Source organism: Xenopus laevis, chromosome 2L (assembly GCF_017654675.1).
Source record: "Xenopus laevis strain J_2021 chromosome 2L, Xenopus_laevis_v10.1, whole genome shotgun sequence".
Classification (NCBI taxonomy): domain Eukaryota; kingdom Metazoa; phylum Chordata; class Amphibia; order Anura; family Pipidae; genus Xenopus; species Xenopus laevis.
The window spans coordinates 125,559,841-125,578,987 of NC_054373.1; the positions used below are offsets into that span (position 1 = coordinate 125,559,841).

General features: G+C 36.0%; 1 protein-coding gene across 2 annotated transcripts in view; it reads right to left on the bottom strand.

Moving 5' to 3' along the window:
- The window catches only part of pcca.L (propionyl-CoA carboxylase subunit alpha L homeolog), a 261,425-nt gene that overhangs the window by 159,968 nt on the left and 82,310 nt on the right, over window positions 1-19,147 (bottom strand). For both annotated transcript variants that reach the window (XM_041582406.1, XM_041582407.1), the window contains exons 7-8: window positions 3,974-4,105; window positions 145-181 (exon numbers count right to left, since the gene is read on the bottom strand). In XM_041582406.1, coding sequence (XP_041438340.1) covers window positions 145-181; window positions 3,974-4,105 — 169 coding nt within the window. The remainder of the gene's footprint in view (window positions 1-144; window positions 182-3,973; window positions 4,106-19,147) is intronic.

Genomic DNA, 19,147 nt, shown 5'->3' on the forward strand with positions numbered 1-19,147 from the left:
AGCTCGTCAGAGCTGCAGGCAAATCAGATCTTAAACTATTAAAACATTATTTGTTCTATAGGGATTACCTATTACACATTAATTTAGTCAACAATTTCTGCTAAAAGGCATACAAATCCCACCATGGCTAATTTAAGAACTTACCAATTTCCCTTGCAATTCTGACAGCTTCATCTGCATCCTGTAAAAGCAGGAAATGAGACCCAATGTTAATCCCATCAGCCATTGCACTGTGTCCTTAGGGCAGTCGTATATTGCACTACTGTCTCCTCCGATTCATTTAATGTTTGATTTTACAACCTTCTGACCGTTTTCATTCAGAGGAATGTAAAATTAATACCATAAGTGGAATGTAAATTCTACCTCATCGTTATTATATGGCGAAAAACTCAAAGCCTTCCTAAATCGGCTGACAGGAAGCGGAGCTGCCATTTTTAGGTGACTTTCTGCAGTGGCTAAAATGAAGTGATTAAATGCTGGAGTTTACAATCAATAATGGGCTGTAAATCAGAGCATTAAACCCTGTCTGCTACAGCTTGTTTCTGTCTTCTCCTCTTTCAGTGAGTCATGTTTTCCATGAAACAGTCAGCAGGGGGAGTTGATTCTCTATTGTTACATGCTTTGTAAGTGTAATGTCTGCTTAGAAAGGGAAACAATGAAGTGAAAATAAATAAAGTTCTGGATCCTACAACTCACAAAGCTGGATCCACTGCATGGCTTAGCCTGAAAACAGAAGGGTGATTTTCTACAGAGTCTAAATGCATCATAAAGGCTACTATAACTTAGATAGGTTGTCTCTCTGTGGGAGCACCATATGACTGTTAGTCGACCAAACATTAGTAAACACCATTGCAAGTATTTTCCAAATGGCATTACTTTGCTTCTGAGCCTATACTGTAGGCCCGTGCTGCCAGACACACTACAGACTGCAAGCAAGGCAGTTAAGATGAAGCCTATTTGGTGCAACGATTTTTTGTTATATGACCCCCAAAGAGAGGCTTATTTTAATACTGGACCCTGTACAGACTGCTTGATCGCAAGTAACTCAACTTATTGCTTCCAGAGTATATTGCCTCATGCAGTGTCATATCAGGCAATAAATGTGACCCTATCATTATAATGTTGCTTACACTATAATATAGTACATTATTATTTTTATATTTAGGTAAATTTATCAATGTCTTTAATAATTATGTGCTGTACGTCTGTCACTGATTAAAATATTTTTTACTGTACCTGTATTTGCATCAAATTCTCAGTCAATTATATGAACAAAAGGTCTAAACAAAAAAAAATACTGTGTGTGAAAGTGATAGGGACCTTAGATTGTGGCACTGAGGAAGAGATTGATGTGACTGATATATAATTTCTGTAAAGCGCTGTGTAAATTTGTTGGTGCTGTATAACAGATAATAACAACATTGGTGTAACCCATGAAGCTTCACAGACAGCTAATGTCAAAGACATTTTTATCTTGAGAAAAATGAAGTTACAAATAGCATCACTAGCAAAGAGTTCCTCCCAGCCAGCTGTTTCAATGTTTTTAGCCATAGTTTTGTTTTCAGAAACATACACTTTTCCATTTAACAAACAATATGTTAAAAGAGTATCTATATATGTATATCTCTCTCTCTCTCTCTCTATATATACTATATATATATATATATATATATATATCTCTATATTATATATATATATATATATATATATATATATATATATATATATATATATATATATATATATATATATATATATATATATATATACACACACACACATATATACAGATATATATAGATAGATGTAGAGCTATGGTACCTTGCTACAGGCCCATGAAGTAGTAAGCAGGGGAAGTTGGCAAAAAAAATTTAATTTCCTTTCATTAACTAGTCTGCTCCACAAATCGGTGCTTGTTAAGTTCAAAGCAGTTTTGAGAAAAACGTTAGTTTTAAGTCTCTTTATTCTGAGCAGTCACATCTGCTAATGAGATTTCTTACAATAACCATTTTTTTTTTTAAATCACAGGCTCACAGATAAATTCAGAAGAAAAAAAAGGAAATATAGATTTAGAATTTTATGGCACCCGTTTATTTTTTTCTATGGCCTTGCTTTTTTAAAAAATCTAGTTTAAAGGGACAGAATTCATGAACAAGAGGTAATTTAAGGATGTTAGTGGTTTGTGCACATTCAGTTTGAAGGTTCTTTGTTTCAGCCTGTGACAGTTATGCGAGAATACTTCCCTCTAATCGCCTCTCTGTCAGGAAGTGTTAAACCTGCCAAATGCAGACAATTAGAGCCTCTTGAGTAAAATGCAAGAAGACTGATGAATGATGAAGGGCCGTGATTAGAAAAGAGTTTGAAACTTTTTGCATTTCTTTTTGCTTGCAAATCTGATCACGTTTGCGAGAATGCAATCAAAAGGCAAAGTCAAACAAAACTGGTTTTTGTTTAGATACCTGAACAAAGCAGGGCTGATAGGGGGCCAGCAATCAGGGTAGGAAGCAGATACTGTAAGCAAAACTTACAAAAACAAGCTAAATGAGAAATGTGCCAGCGCTTCAGCTGAACTACAACACCCCAGACTCTAAGGCTAAGGCCACACTAGGCGATAGCGCCGCGATTTGACTCGCGGCGACTTTTCGCCGCGACTTTTAAGCCGCAATCGCTGGGGAAACTTTTGCGCTGGCGTCTATGGGGAATCGCCAGCGTAAAAACACACGCGGCGATCTTTTTTCTATTGTCGCTCGAAATCGCCTAGCGAGGCAATTTCGAGCGACAGTAGAGAAAAGATCGCCGCGTGTGTTTTTACGCTGGCGATTTTTCGCGATTCCCCATAGACGCCAGCGCAAAAGTTTCCCCAGCGATTGCGGCTTAAAAGTCGCGGCGAAAAGTCGCCGCGAGTCAAATCGCGGCGCTATCGCCTAGTGTGGCCTTAGCCTTATCACCAGCAGGAGATTATTAAAAAAGAGAGTGCTCGAAAGCATCAGGTATTAGGGAAAGTGTATATCAAATACTTTCCTTGTCCTGCATCATGTTTTATTAAGTCAGAAGAACCAGCATTCCAAAATGCTCCCTTTTGATGTGTGCAAGCAGACAATCGTGCAACTAAAGCAGGGGTCCCCAACCTTTTTTACTTGTGAGCCACATTTAAATGTAAAAAAGACTTGGAGAGCAACACAAGCATGAAAAAGTCCATGGGTATGCCAAATAAGGCCTGTGATTGGCTATGTGGTCACCCCTAGGTGAACTGGCAGCCTAAAGGAGGGTCCGTTTGGCAGTACACCTGGTTTTTATACAACCAAAACTTGCCTCCGAGCCAGAAATTCAAAAATAAGCAACTGCATTGAGGCCACTGGGAGCAACATCCAAGGGGTTGGTGAGCAACATGTTGCTCGCGAGCTACTGGTTGGGGATCACTGAACTAAAGTATAAGAATATGGCATGCAAAACTCTATACCAAAATTCCTTGTGTGTGATTATAGCAGCTTTAAGACTGGGCAATATCCACTTAAATAAGTTATTTACTATATTGAAGTATATATATAAAAAAAAAGAGAAAGATTACATATAAAACAAATAATTGGTTCACAAGCAGTGCAGGTTTGGAAACCATTTTAAACCGTTGGACTAGTATTTGGAAAATACCTGGAAAATCAACAGGAAACATGACACATGATATCCTACATTTTGCTATCACCAATACCTCTGTGCCAGCCAAGCTGATGGAACAGCAGCCTTTTTTTGTAAGAACCATTTTATGGCAAAACAGGTACTATAGGTAGGAGATTACCCAGAAACCCATTATCCATGATACAACTTATCACAATGTAGATAACAGATTTCTGCATAATAGATGCCATACCTACAGTATTGAAGAGACCCAAAGAGTTCAATGGAAGGATCTTAACTAGGTTTGTCGTTACAGTATGTTAATCTGTCTAGGCCAGATAACTGCAAAGTACTTTCTCACCTTGACCACCCCATCAAAGCCAGGAATGGTGTTGACCTTTGCATTCTTGGCTAACAGTTTGCTTTCAATCTTGTCTCCCATGGCATGAATAGCATGTGTGTCAGGTCCAATGAAGGTGACGCTTTCTGCTGCCTGTGGAGACAATGAAGGTTTACTTACATTTGCTGGAAAATATATTAGGTGTTAACTAGGAGTTCACACTTCAAAGTAGTTTTAAAAAGAGAAAAATCACACTTGTGCTTCAATATCATTAACAAAATACATTAAGAACAAAACAGAACCAATTTATATCCATATGGTAAACTTCCTGTATTTCAAATACACATTATATTGTAATTTACAGAACAATCATGGGAGCATTTGTTTGTCTAAATCGGTTCAATTCCATTTACAGAAAAAACTCCTCCTAAATTTAATGTTATACCACAGCATTCTGGTTCCGTAAAAAGGTCACTCTCGGCAAACGCTTATCAAGTCAATGTAGGACAAATAAACTGTCACCACATTATTCATCTTAAAAGTGTTCAGATTTACCAATTTATTTTTCCACATAAGCTTTGCTAGCTGAAAATTATCCTTTTTTCACCTGCAAACTTCTTTTTTTGAGCTCCACTGCTCTCACTCTGCACCGATACGTGACCTATGCATTCGGGACACTTTCAGGGGTAACAAACTATATGGGGGAGCAGGGAGGGGGACTATCTAGGGTAATAGGTAGGGGCTTTTCTTATTGTGGTGGTTTAGTTCTCCTTTAAAAGTTGGCTTAAGCCATTACCATTCATAGCAGCAGTTACACACGTTAGAGGATCTGTTAAAAACAATAAGCAATAAGTCTGTCAAAAACATTTTTATACACAGACCAATATAAGAATTAATTTAGCTTGCTAGCAATTTTCAAATTTACTGAAAATTACAATGAATAAATAATATCTCCTAATGCCCATGACACACGCTAGTTTGGGCAGTTTACCAGAAATCTTACTTCTGTTATAAAAATAAATTTCCCCACACCTGCCATCGGAAACTGCCTTAAAATTGCTTCTGCTGGTGTTTTAATTTGATTGCTATAGGCAGAAATGGGGGTATTTTAAAGTTGCCTTTTTAGCACACAAAAAAATAGCAAACCACCCAAACTGGTCCATAGTTGTTCCAATAAAGAAAAACAGAATTTAGAATTGCCCCTCAAAACCGGACAAAAGCTAAAAGTTGAAAAAATTGCAATTTTCTAAAATGTACAACACTAAATTACCAAATTAGAGTCTGAATAGGGCATATACTACATTGAATTGTATTTAAATAAATTAAATAAGAATTGTTAAAGAACAAGAAATCTGTCTAACAGTTCAAAAGAAACAAAGTATTCTTATCATCAAAAACTGGCATTGGAAAATGCAAACCAGATTCTACTAATTAGCAGAGACATTGCAAGAAGCGCTGTAATTAATCGCACCTTATAAAATACTTAATTGTCCCTTATAAAAAGTACTGTGTTACAAACAATAGGAGCAGCCAGGTTTTCATTTAAATTACAAGACATAAAGCAAATGTTTAACATTATACAGTCTGCAATATGAACATGCATGTGCAATACATTATATAAGAAAATGTAAAGTCAATCTCATAGACTGCACAATATGAATATGGAAGAATCACGAGTTACACACAATACCAGAAAAAATGTTGCCTTATCCCACTATACTCATACTGGGACAGTTTAAAGTTAACAACCATTAGAGCCTCTCAGTATATTCCTGAGATTTATCCAACCTGCAGCCTTCCAACTGTCCATAAACTTAAACTTCCAGCACCCTCCACAAGAAGCAGGCTGTTAATAAGATGCTGGAGGAGAGCTGGGAGTTAGAAGTCAACAACAATTGGATAACTCATTGTTGGACTTCCCCTAAATTATATAGGCCCCTAGCTTTCCAGCATCACTTGAGTGTGCTCTTCTATAATTCTTACATAGAAATCAACAAGCAAGTTCCCCGCTTTATCAGTTTAATTGGGCATATTGCTAATTTAAAACATTAAGGGGCAGATTTATTAAGATTCAATTTGTGTTTTCAACAAAGATTAGAGTTTTCGAGATTATTTTTGAGGATTTTCAGGTTAAAAAAACTTGAATTTTACGAGTTTTTTTTTTTCAAGATTTATTATACCCTGCCCCTGGAAATCGGTTGAATTCGAAAATACTAAAATTCGGAAATATCTAAAACCTGTCAAGGTCATGTAGGAGTCAATGGCAGAGATCCACTGAACCATTTGAACATGTTAATAGGCTTCATGATGTTTGAGGTTTTTTTCAGAGGGTTTTGCTTGAAAACTAGGGTTTTGCTTGAAAACTCGATCAATTCTTTTTTTTTTTGCTGAAAACTCTATTAAAACTCGAGTTTTTGTGTTGTTAACCCCAAACTTTATAATTCAAGTTTTTTTGAGTTTTTTCTTAAATTAAAAACCATTTGAGTTGTGAGTTCATTCAAGGTCTAATAAAGCTCACATAACTCTAAAATACGACCTTTGATAAATAACCTTAAGTGAAAATTAAAATATTTATGATTCACTAAGTTCCTACAGGTATAGGATCCGTTATCGTGAAACCAGTTATCCAGAATAGTTCAGAACTACCTAAAGGCCATTAAATAAGATTAATCATTACAGCAGACAAAACAAATCATGTTTAATCAAGTTTAATTACATTTAAATTATTTTTTAATAGACTTAAGGTATGGTTATTCAAATTACAGATAGATCCCTTAAGCTGGCCATAGACGCAAAGATCCGATCGTATGAATCCTCGCGTCGTATGATTTTCGGATCATGTGTGGAGTGTCCCAACATTTATCTTGCCATCCCGATTGGTCGTTCAGTCGATCAGACAGGTTAAAAGATTTCTGTCGGCTGACGATCGTATCTCTGCATGTATTGCTGATCTGACGATCTTCAGTGTGAGACAGTTTTGTCGGACAAAAACTTTCCTACGATTGCTGTGGGGCAGAACATCGGCTGATCTGTTCTTTACTGCTTTGTTTGATCTGAATGGTTAGTGGCAGGTTGGGAGATGAGGACGTACGATCGTTCGTCGGTTATTGCAGGGAAATCTTTCCGTCTATGGCCATCTTAATTCAGAAAACAAAGTCCCATGAATTCTGGATAACAGGTCACATACCTGTTCTAAATTCTAGTCTACTTTCAAAATGCTATAAAGCAAAATGTTATAAATGTATTTCAGTACATGTTATGCTGAATGGCTTGTTGGAGTTACGTTGGAATCTTTAACAAATACATCCAAGCAAAAGTTGACTGGGAATGATTAGTCAAGTTGACAATTATTTATTATCAATATATTTTTTATCTAGGTCTCTGTGGGCTCTACTACACAAGTTTACCCCTCCCACCTGTTTTTCTGGCAAATGGTGCCCCAATGGCTTAGTAATTTGGAACCGTAGCAGAACCCTAAAACTATAACTGTTATAGAACAGAGATTTGAACATGTTTCTAACTGTGAGTCTTGGAATCAAATCCAGTGAGGTCATAGGGGACTCAGACGGTCACTTATTTATTTTGTGTGAAATTTAAATCAAATGCTACTTCCCCTTCAGATGTTCAAACAGCCTGAACGGTCCTTATTGGAAAGCAATGCCAATTTGCATGCTGTTTCAGTAGACACCAGGACACATGAATTGAGACAGACATTTATGGACAGCAGTATATTGAAGCAAAACTTTAGCAAGCAGAAAAAATCATTAACCAACAGATAATTTATATCCCATATGGATATAAGCATGCAAGTTACTATTTTTCTACGTAGAGCAACCTTTTTGCGATGTTCTGCGTGTCAATCACTAATCACCTGACAGGAAATAATACAGGTTTAATCAGGTTCATCCTGTAACAGGAAGATGTGTGGGAGTATAAGAGACAACCTTGTCCATTTATCTATATAATATATATATATAAAATATATATATATATATATATATATATATATATATATATATATATATATATATATATATATATATATATATATAAATATAAAACCTATCCTGTCCATATGTGCACCCCTAGTTTGTGAGAGAATAGCCTCACATTTTAGTACTTATTATTACATGACTGAAGATTTTAATTCATCCAGGTCATGGTATATCTAGTATAGGTAAATCTAAAACAACTGGACTTGCTGAGTAATCATTGAAGATGTTTCACTACTCATCCGAGCAGCTTCTTCAGTTCAACTGACTGGTGTGGGAAGTTCTCTGCAAATAAAGTCTTCCACTTATCCAATCACAATGGCACATTGTAACTCTTCAAAGACTTAAAATGACAATTTTTCGATAAAACATTATCCAATGGCAGATACTACTAGTAATATATATTTTTTTATGAAAATGTTTTCTGTGTGGTAAGGTCTGCCAAACACCTTCCCATAAAGGGGTTCAGCGGACACCTGCCATTTAACTAATGATCAGAGGTTCCAATGCAAAAAATCAAAACTGCCCACGCACACCCAGGCCCTCTCGAGGATATACTGACCCTGGTGCTTGGTAAAAAGGGCTTCGGTAACCCCACAACTGTACGAAGAAAAGATTCACCGGCACACAGGTACTGCTGGCAGGGTGAAAAACCCTTGCTTTAAAATTTATTAGTGTGACATGCAACGTTTCGGGGACAACCCCTTTATCAAGCATACTGAAACAGAATGTAACGTTGCATGTCGCACTAATAAATTTTAAAGCAAGGGTTTTTCACCCTGCCAGCAGTACCTGTGTGCCGGTGAATCTTTTCTTCGTACAGAGGTTCCAATGCAACAGCACATACAGAATGGCAACATTGAATAGAGAAGATAGTAAGGTCCTGAATGTCAGAAAATAGCAAGAATATGGTCACAAGATAGGTTAAGAATGGTGTAGAGTAAAAAGACAAACAGACCAATAACAGCCTTCCTATATATCATGCATTTTCTCTATTAATGACTTTGGCATCAAGCACCATTTTTGACTGAGCAGGTAAAATACCTGTCACTAAAGCCATATCCTTGACACGAAGGGGCAGATTTATCAAGGGTTGAATTTTGAAGGGTTAAAAAACCGTCGAATTCGACCCTCGAAGTAAAATCCTTCAAATTCGAATATCAGGTTCGAAGGATTTTAGCGCAAAAGGTTCAATAGCTTTAATGTGAAGAAGTATGAAGTCGAAGTTTTTTTTTTAAAGAGACAGTACTTTGATTATCGTACGGTCGAATAGTCAAACGATTTTTACTTCAAATCGTTCGATACAATCGAATTTGACCAATTCGATGGTCAAAGTACCCAAAAAAATACTTTGAATATTTTTGCATTCAAACTATTCACTCGAGCGTTGTAAATCTGCCCCAAAATGTTCAAATAATAGTGCAAAGTGATTGTGTGGGCAAGTGTAAAGGCAATAAAGGCAAACTATTTAGCTATTCTCCCCTCATATGTTGCCAATGTTTTATAAATGTTTTTAAGAAGAGTGAATACTGGGTTACAATATGGATTTTTTTTTTTTGCTTAACGTATCTATAACGACCTACAATATTCCACACAGAGGCAAAATCACGTGACTTTGCATTCTAAAAGAAAAAAAAATCTTTTTCTCAAGTGGTCAGAACAAATTGACAACAGTTTCCAAGCTCTTGAAGGGCTCTTGGATAAAGGCGAAAAACACACATACTACACATTCCCAAACAAACCAAAGACAGGGAGCTGCAGCTGCATTGAGAGGATTACTTTTTAATGGCTCAAAGATATAGAGGAAAGCAAACAAATGACATGTATGCAATTTCCCTGGATGTTTTCCATATTGTTTTATTTTAGTTTATGGCATTGAAAGCTACTTTGGTTTTTTTACATGAGAAAAGAAACCTGTTGAACTAATCCTACTAAATTCTTTCTGTTTTCCTGCATAACACCTCGGGGCAACAGCATAGACAAAACGCTTCATTTGCATCCTTAAACATTACAATCTGAGAAAGGGCCCTTTCAGCTGCAAATGTTATTGCATCTACATTTCCAGAGGAGAAAGAAGGTTAAACAGCCTACTCAGGTTTATGTTAACTTGTTCCGTTTTAGCACTGAAATAGGACAAAAGAGCAGGGAATGCAAAGCCTCAACGGTCCTGCCTCTTTCTTCATTACATTCAATTACACTCTGGAAATGGATATAGCCGCTGATTACATGGAGATAAAAAGAAGATATCTGCCATTTACAAAGGAAATGGCAAATAATGACAAGCATAATCTTGGCAAGTTCTTTCTTCAACTGCTTTAGGGAATATTTATTAGTTTTATTTATTGAGCAAAAGATTCTGCTGGTGTTATTTCACGTCAGACACTTTTCCCCACAGTGCTGAAATACCCAGAGAGGGTTTCTCACTTCTGTAGCAGCTGTAGCATGCTTTTGGCTCAAAGCAATAAAAATCTGTATAGGAGTTTATAAGTATGTTTGTAGCCCATAAATTAACAAAACCAGCATCGCGTCAGCCACCACAAATCCTCAGTATGAGGGGGTTTCCTACACAAGTGCCGAGTGCCAAGCACTGAAATATGCTTTCTCAAACAGAACATCCAGTGGCCTTGCAAAATTATTTTTTAAATATACCTGTAGGCCATTTCCTGATGAAATAAATGACAGGTAAAAATAATTATGTAATATAATTCACTTGTGTTGTGGTAACAGGTACCGGTAATAAAAAACAAAACATAAGAATTAGATATATTTTTTAAACATTTTTATTCAATTAAGTTTAACATATTTGTGAGAGCTAAGCAAGTAATAGAAAACATGAAATGCATCACTGCGTACAGTTCCCCGGTTTCTTAGAAGGTCCAGAACTGATCCTTGTAGCAGTTTCGTGACATGAGGCAGAGGATCCAGAATAACTGTTTCCATGAGTAAGATACAGAAACACAGATTGCCACCAAGCATGCCATACATAAGATTTACTCAATAAAGGTACAGCACTCAGTTCAATCTTCTTTTCCCCCCATTTCCAGCAATAGCACACATTGTGTTTTTGTATTCAAATTTTATTTTTGAGTAAATAGCAAAAATTACCCAAAATTTCTTTCCATTATAGATAATAGGAATCATGGTGCTTATGGCACACATAAGCAGCAATTTGCTAAAAAAGAGAACCTCTTCATTTTGGATAACAATTGGTTGTGTATGACAAAAGTCCAGAAATTCCCATAATTTAAAATAAGATAGGATCTGAGGCAAGGAGCCTGTTTACAGAACTTAATTTAAAAATTTTTAGGGATGCAACGATTCCACTATTTTGGATTCAGCCGAACCCCGAATCCTTTGAGAAAGATTTGGCCGAATACCGAACCGTATCCGAATCCTAATTTGCATATGCAAATTAGGGGTGGGAAGGGGAAAACATGTTTTATTTCCTTGTTTTGTGACAAAAAGTCACTTGATTTCCCTCCCCACCCCTAATTTGCATATTCAAGTGTATTTATCACAGGTAGGGTTGTCTTATTTACACAAAGAATAAATTAATCAAAGTAAAAGAACCAATAAGTAGCAGATTTCAACAATATAAAAATACTATTTGTACTGTATGATAAATTATAAATAAGTTTGCAATATTTATTAGAAACCTGTGTTTTGAAAATTGTATAACACATTTCTAGTGATTACTTTTATTCTTGGTATAAAATTATGATTGCACGTCAAATTGATAAAAACAACTGTTAATATGCCTGAATTCTACAGAGAAGGGGAAATCAAACAATAAAATTTAGATTAAAAGTGACAAACTCTTTTAGGATGTCACTTACACTGGGAACTTTGAAGTTTGTTTTGGCATTGACACATTACTTCAAAGTTTTTCACTGGCTTGATGAATGAAACCACTTTGCCCCCAAACTCATATACATATGCAAACCAGAAGAATAGATTCCTATAGACAACTGTACTTGAGATTTATGGACTGCATGACTTTATGTGCAGAACACCAATTGGTGTATGAAATACACAAAATGATACATTAATGTTAATTACAAAATGCATTTTCAGAATACTCCATTTCTAATGTCAACCAAATTACTCTTGGGATATGGCATGGGGTGTCCTGGAAAATTTGATGGGATATGGGGCGCTTGTTTATAACATAACACTCCAAGGCCTAATCGGCCAATGACACCCAGTTAGACTCTTGAGTGACTGGGCTCAATATGACCAACTGGACTCAATTCTTCTCGTCTTTCTTTACTTTTCTTCCGTTTCTAACTTGTGTTATGTAAACTTATGGAAAAGGTTATAAATTACTCTTGGGCTATCAAAATCAAAACGTTTTGATACGGATTCACATTTGTAATTGAACTATCTTATTTTATCAAAAAACTTGTTTTTTTTTCAGTTTTTATTAAATGTAGACTGAAATTTTGTATTATAAGTCTAGGCTAGGGGCCAAACACATTTTCACCAAGAGTTTTTGTAGTGTCTTCATTTCTTGTCTTTACCGTTTTCTTGAAATTATTCTACAAAATGAAAGGTTATTTCAGGATTTACTGTAATACTACAATACTACAATGTCTTGTAGTATGTAGATTTACTTAGATATAATGACATTAAAGGGTTTGATTATTTGATCCAACACTGAATATACAGTAGAACCCTGCTTTTACATGCCCAGAAATGACACCAATTATTTGCGATCCAGCGCAGGTAAATACCATTAATTTTTTCCCACATATTAGATTTCCAAGAATTTGACTTGATTTTTCTTGGTCCAAGTGCATGGTAGAGGAATACATATGTAATTTTCCTTACCATTGGCTTATCAGTTCACATAAGCTTTATGATAGTTCTTTCTAGTAGTTTTATCAAAATTTAATTGAAAAAAAAAAATATTGAGCAAAAACAGGTTAAAAAAATAAGTTATTTTGTATGCAGCTCAAAGAATGGATCTTAGACCAGCCCAGATTATTTTAAATATGTTTTATTGCTGGACCATGTAATTCCAGAACTCAAGGGTCTTAAGGGCAGTTCACTGATCTCAGCAACCAAAAAAACAGCCTTGTCTCTAAGGTGATCATTTATTAAAGCTTGTGATTACCTGTTTTCACAATTCTAGATCACACTTTTTTTCTTTGTCTATCACATTTATTTTAAAGAAATGCAGGTTTTAGAAATTGGGGAGAAAAATATTGGGGCAAATACAATGTGATCACCATTTTGTTTGCCAACACTTGTGGGAAAACGGCTTTCCCCACTTCTGAGCTTTCCGAATATAAAGGGGTATATTTATCTAAGAGTGAAGTTAGTGATGGCTGCAGTCCGCTAGAGTGAAATTCCGGCACTCTTCATTCATTCTATGAGATTTTGAAAGGCATATTTATCAAAGGGTGAATTTTCACTTTTACCCATTGATAAATACTCTTTTAAAAATCCCATAGAAATAAATGGAGAGTGGCGGAATGTCACTGTAGCGGACTGTGGTGATATCTAACTTCACTCTTTGATAAATCTACTCCCAGGTTTTTCGAATAAGAGATCTCATACATGTATTCCTATTCCAGTCTCAATCAGAATAGATAGAACCAGCGCACACCCTTGTTCAGCTCAGCCTGGTGCACAGTCTTAGAGGCTCCGGCAACTCACATCTGCTATAGAATGCAACGTTTTGTGGTCACGCCCCTTTGTCAAGTATGACAAAGGGGCGTGACCCCGAAACGTTGCATTCCGCACAAATAAACGAGCAGGTATACCCTGCAATTTGAATGCCTGTGTGCCGACTTCTCTATTCCTATTCCAGTCTGCCATTCAATTGACTGCATGGTTGCTAGGTTAAGCGGGATCCAAACCGGAAAGTGGCAGAGCAAAAAGTAAAAAACTATTTTTAAAAACGTAAAGAATTAAAAAATAAGCAGGGGACCTTCTGGTCTAAAGAATGTCTGAGGTCAGGCCCAGATTGGGATTCAAAATGGGACCTGATGTTTCTAGTACACAAAGGCCCAAACAGACCCCACAGTCCAATAAATAGTGACCGTCTATGTCATCTTACAGCAGCCCCCTCTGGCTTTTGCCAGAAACCATGGATTGCCAGTCTTTAGCCTCTCTTTAGGCTTGGTCAAGAGGAAAGAAAAAACAGACAGTTTGTAGAAACTGCCATTTTTGCTCATTATTATGCCTATTTGATGTGAGGCCTTTTGATTATAATGATTTTCTAAAGGTAGTGGCACAATGGTGATTTTGGGTGCTCTAGCACATGCAAATATTATTTGCCCTAGAGAAATGCCCCAAATTGCCCCCACACCAATCCCACAAAAGCACTCATAAAATGGTTCTCAGAAGAAAAGCTGTTTTCAACTGTCCAGCACTTTCAAGTAATAGCCAGTTAATGGCATTGATTTCTGGTGATTTGGCAGACTCTTGACTTTCTACTGGATGAGAATCACACTACATGCGGCACACCTGTGAGTACGGAAGAAGATTGCCAACTTTACTTAAGTTATATCAGTCAAAAGCATATATTAAGATAACACTGGCAAAAGATAATACATTTACAGCCAACAGAAATTAGCAATTACAATACAATGGGTTGGTCTGTAAACATTTTTTTTTGGGGGAAAGTCTTATGATTTGTTATGGCAGATTGTCATTATTTTAGAACACAATGTGGGTTTAGAACTAAATTTTTTTTGCAAAATGAAGTCGAAGTCAAAATATGTTTTCATATGATGTACCAAATTTGGAAAATAAAAAATCTCACCTACCACTTTGTTTGTGTATTTCTTAGGAAAAACATCCTAAGAAATGTTTGGGTGAGTTTTATTTCTCTATGTCTCTGCCAATTAGAGATGTGACCATTTCAGCTGTACGAGGGAAAGTACAGCTGCTGTTTTATTTTATTACCTAATAGACATCTAGGAAAAAAATCTTTATATTACTTCATGGATGGCAATTAACAACTACTCCCACCATCTACGGTCACTTTGATATTATTGAACTCCAATTCTCATCATTCTGTACTATTTCGGTACCCTTTGCATGCTTTCTTTACTCACCATCCAGCTCACATATCTCCATATTATCCCCAATCACTGTTGTATTACAGTTACCAACACCCTATATGATTTGTGACCAATTTCCATCCCCTTTAGGCATGCAAATAAGAATTTCTGGGAAACAAGTCACATTCCTTCTAGCTAATGCAGAGCTCCATGGGGGTTTAGAAGCATAGCAAAGATGATTCCATCAAAAGACAGATATTGATCACACCAATCTATAAAAGGAATCAGATCATTCATCCTTCCAGTGGCTTAGCATTACTGTACCTTTTGGCTTAGAATTACTGTACCTTTTAAAGGTTTCCAGTAGAATGGAAACACGTGAACCTTATGTCCCAGGAGACCTGTTTTGTATAGCCAAACTGATGGATTTTGGTCACATTATATTTGGCATTAGTGCATCTGTGAAACTAACTAAGTTTGGTCACTGTAAATATCAAGCCTGACAACAAGTATTTAAGTAATATATGTGTTCATTCTTTAAAAGTTATGTGTACTGTGTGGGTACAAACTTCCATCATGTACAGTTGACCTTCCGCCACTGGTATGTATAAACATTAATTGCTTTGGGTCCTCACTTTAGAGATTATGGCTACATAAAATAAAGCTGTAAATATTTTTTTCTTACACTACTCATGTGATGACATTAAAACTGGCAAAACCAAAGTATATTTTTATTATGTAGTGGAATATATTAATCATAGGCAGGGTTATCAAAACTGCACAGGGGGAGGGGAAACAGGAGGAATTATAGTATCAGTTCTTCCCAATCAAGGCAGATTTTAGAGTAAAAGGAATTTCCTAGAAAGGAAGGTGTAGTTTATATTTACTTCTGTATTTTAGAAAATAGATTGCATATTGTTCTCAATTATATAGTGAATAAAGTACCCCCTCTTCTAAATTATAAGGATATTATAAGTTACCAAGGAGTTTCATGACCATATAAAAACTCAGAGGTAACTTATAATATCCTCATATTTTGCAACAGGGGGTACTTTATTTATTATAATACACAAGTTTCAGTGAGTCATGTGACAGAAATGACATTCAAACTCACCGTTTATAACTGATGACATCAGAACTCACCGTTTATAAGGATATAATTTACAAGATATTCATGGCTTTTGTGTATTATATGATTATAATTATCACTTATAAAAACCAGAAAACTGATTTGGACATGAATATTCCCCTTTCGAGTTATGAACTGTAACCAAACAATCGATTACTACATAAAGCCTAGCTTATCAACCAATTACCAATATGACAGGGCATACTGAACTAAATGAAAATATTGTATATCCTTTTACACTTAGATTTTTAAATGTTTGACAAAAGCCAAGTGGTAGTTGACTACAGGTCAAAAAACACTGGTATAAACACCCACTTTGCTATGCAGTGGTACACAGAAAAGTACAGGTATGGGACCTGGTATCCGGAATGCTTGGGACCTGAGGTTTTCTGAAAAAGATATCTTTACACACTAAATAAACCCATTAGGATTGTTTCCGCACCAATAAGCATTAATTATACTGTATCTTAGTTTGTATCAAGTACAAGTTACTATTTTGTTATTACAGAGAAAACAGGTTTTAAAGGTTTGAATTATTTAATCATAATGGAGTCTATGGGAGATGACCTTCCCATAATTCGGAGCTTTCTGGATAACGGGTTTCCAGATAACAGATCCTATACCTGTATACATCACAGCAAACGCAAATTAAAACAGCCCAAGGTTAATAACCGTAATGATTGAGATGAATAGGTTTGTCTGTCCAATGAAACATGATGTAGATGAAAAAGTTGTCTGGACTCAAAAATAATTCTTGCCATCAACAATTTGATTGTTGTTTTTACTATTTTTCCAATTTCGGTGACAGTGATATTCTGGTTAAAAGCATGCAGGATACCAGGATATTTGATTTCTTTCCCTCAAAGCTATAAACCTGTGTCCTTTCTCAAGCAAAAGATTTGAAGCGTTTTATTCTGTCAAATAACCTCTCCATTTATACAAATCCAGTAACTTGTGTTGGCACTCTTTATTAAGAAACAGATGGCTTGTAGAGTACAAGCCAACATGTAAAGTCTTCCAATTCAACTTGCAGTCCATGTACTTATAAAATATATAAAGTCTGCAGCTGGAATCTGGAAGCAATAACTTTTATCAGAACAGTGAGGTCTATATTTAATGCAGCATATGCATTGGAATAAAACAAGAAACAGGTGTAAACCAGTAACTCACATTACCAAACTATAATTCTCCCCATTACAGTTTTTTTTTCTCAAATGTTGGAGGAAAAAGGCTATAACCAGTTGTGTAAATAATTCTTTAATGCAAATAACCCATGTGTGATTAGCTATGGTCTAAAACAGTGCTTTTGTTATGTCACTAACTTATCAACATGTGTTATTGGTATTGCTTTACAGTCATATAATTTGTCAAAATATAAAAACTTCACAAAGACTAAATGAATGATCACTGTTGTTTAAAACAAAGTAGCTTAGGGTGAAAAAAAATGTAGTTTTATTTTGAGTCCTTTATAGATATTATAATCTCTTACAGCAGTTCCTGCTCCAATAAAGCTTACAATCAAAGTACCCTTTTACATTCATGTTCGAGGGGAACTAACACAAGCAAGGGAGATATATGAATAACCATGCAAAAGTATGAATAACCATGCAAAAGTATGGTTACTCTACTGTGCTATGAATAAAGAAAAAATGTTTGTGGCCTTTCACTTTTTGCATGTCAGGTTAGATTTACAACTTTCTTAGAAAAAAATTTGGGCCAGTAAAGATGTGGACGGGACAGCGACGAGCAGGTCGATGCTGAAAAATGGGCTGGTTGATGACACAAAGAGTCAAGATAATTGCCTAAATGGATGGCACATGATTTGGACAGCAATCTTCAAGAAATTTGGTGAGTTGAGTGGAGGGATGGCAGGGAAGGTGAGAAGGCCGCCCACCGGGAAGCAGTAATCAGGGGCGCAACCAAATCATTATGATTTGTTGTAACTACATATAACCAATGCCCTTGGCTGGTATTTTACCAGCTAGATGGCAACCCTAAAACTAGGGATATTAATTGTAGTGAAAGTATGTGTGGTACCAAATTTAAAGGATAATTTATGTTTATTTATTTTTCTATTTTTGTATTAGTCAAATAAAGGTATTAAAATAAATGTAAATTGACTTTTTTTCTCTTGGGTTACAAACTCGGGCTAAGCATGAAGTAAGTATTTTGCAAATTTTCGAGCTCTCCAGGTTGTAATTTATCTGGTTACAAGAGTAAATAGAGTATAATATCCCTTAGCAACCAAAATGGTTTAAAAGGCAGACTGAAAACTGAACAGGGGCGGTTCAAAATAGAAACATAAGAAATACAGAATCCTAGAAACCGCAAATATCTAGCCTAAAAAAAGAATGCATCAGATTGCTGGGGTTTTTGAAAAAATTATTCAATAGTTTGTAAAGACACATCATTTTCCATACAAATTCATTACATTTAATGACTCCTGAGCATTGAAGTTAGAAAAGAACCAGTAAAATGTCAGTAAACAAGTTGTTTACCAATGCATAGACACCAAACACAATCAAGCAAAACAAACACCATTAACACTGTTCCATGTTCTCCACGTGACTACTGTTATGTCTGTAAATGTAACAACTGGAAACAGGTTTAGGATTTGCTACCCTGGGGTCTTTTTCTGTAAGGTCGTTTTGAGAAAGCTCCTATTCACCAGTGTGTTTTCTTTATAAAAGCATACAAAGAAATAAAGAAAAGAATAGAAGAAATATTTCTCCTGAAAAGAACCATGATGACTGGTCGCTAAGGTAATAACAGGGCACAAGGTAATGGTCTACACAGAGTAAGTAGACCTATGTAATGGAGGAAGTCCCCCACTGTTACCCTGTTTGCGCCACAGCAGTGGCCTGTTGTGTGCTACAGATTAACGGCATTCACATACAGTAGCACAACAGGGGGAATTGTCCACATTCTATGTCTAGCAGCTTTATGAGGCCCTCAGTTATAACCTACTCTGTGTAGCTGCTTTTCAAGAAGGCATTCTTCTTATTGTCTTCTGTATAATAAGGGAGAAGAGTGGAGTTATATGGGAAGGCCTGACTTTATT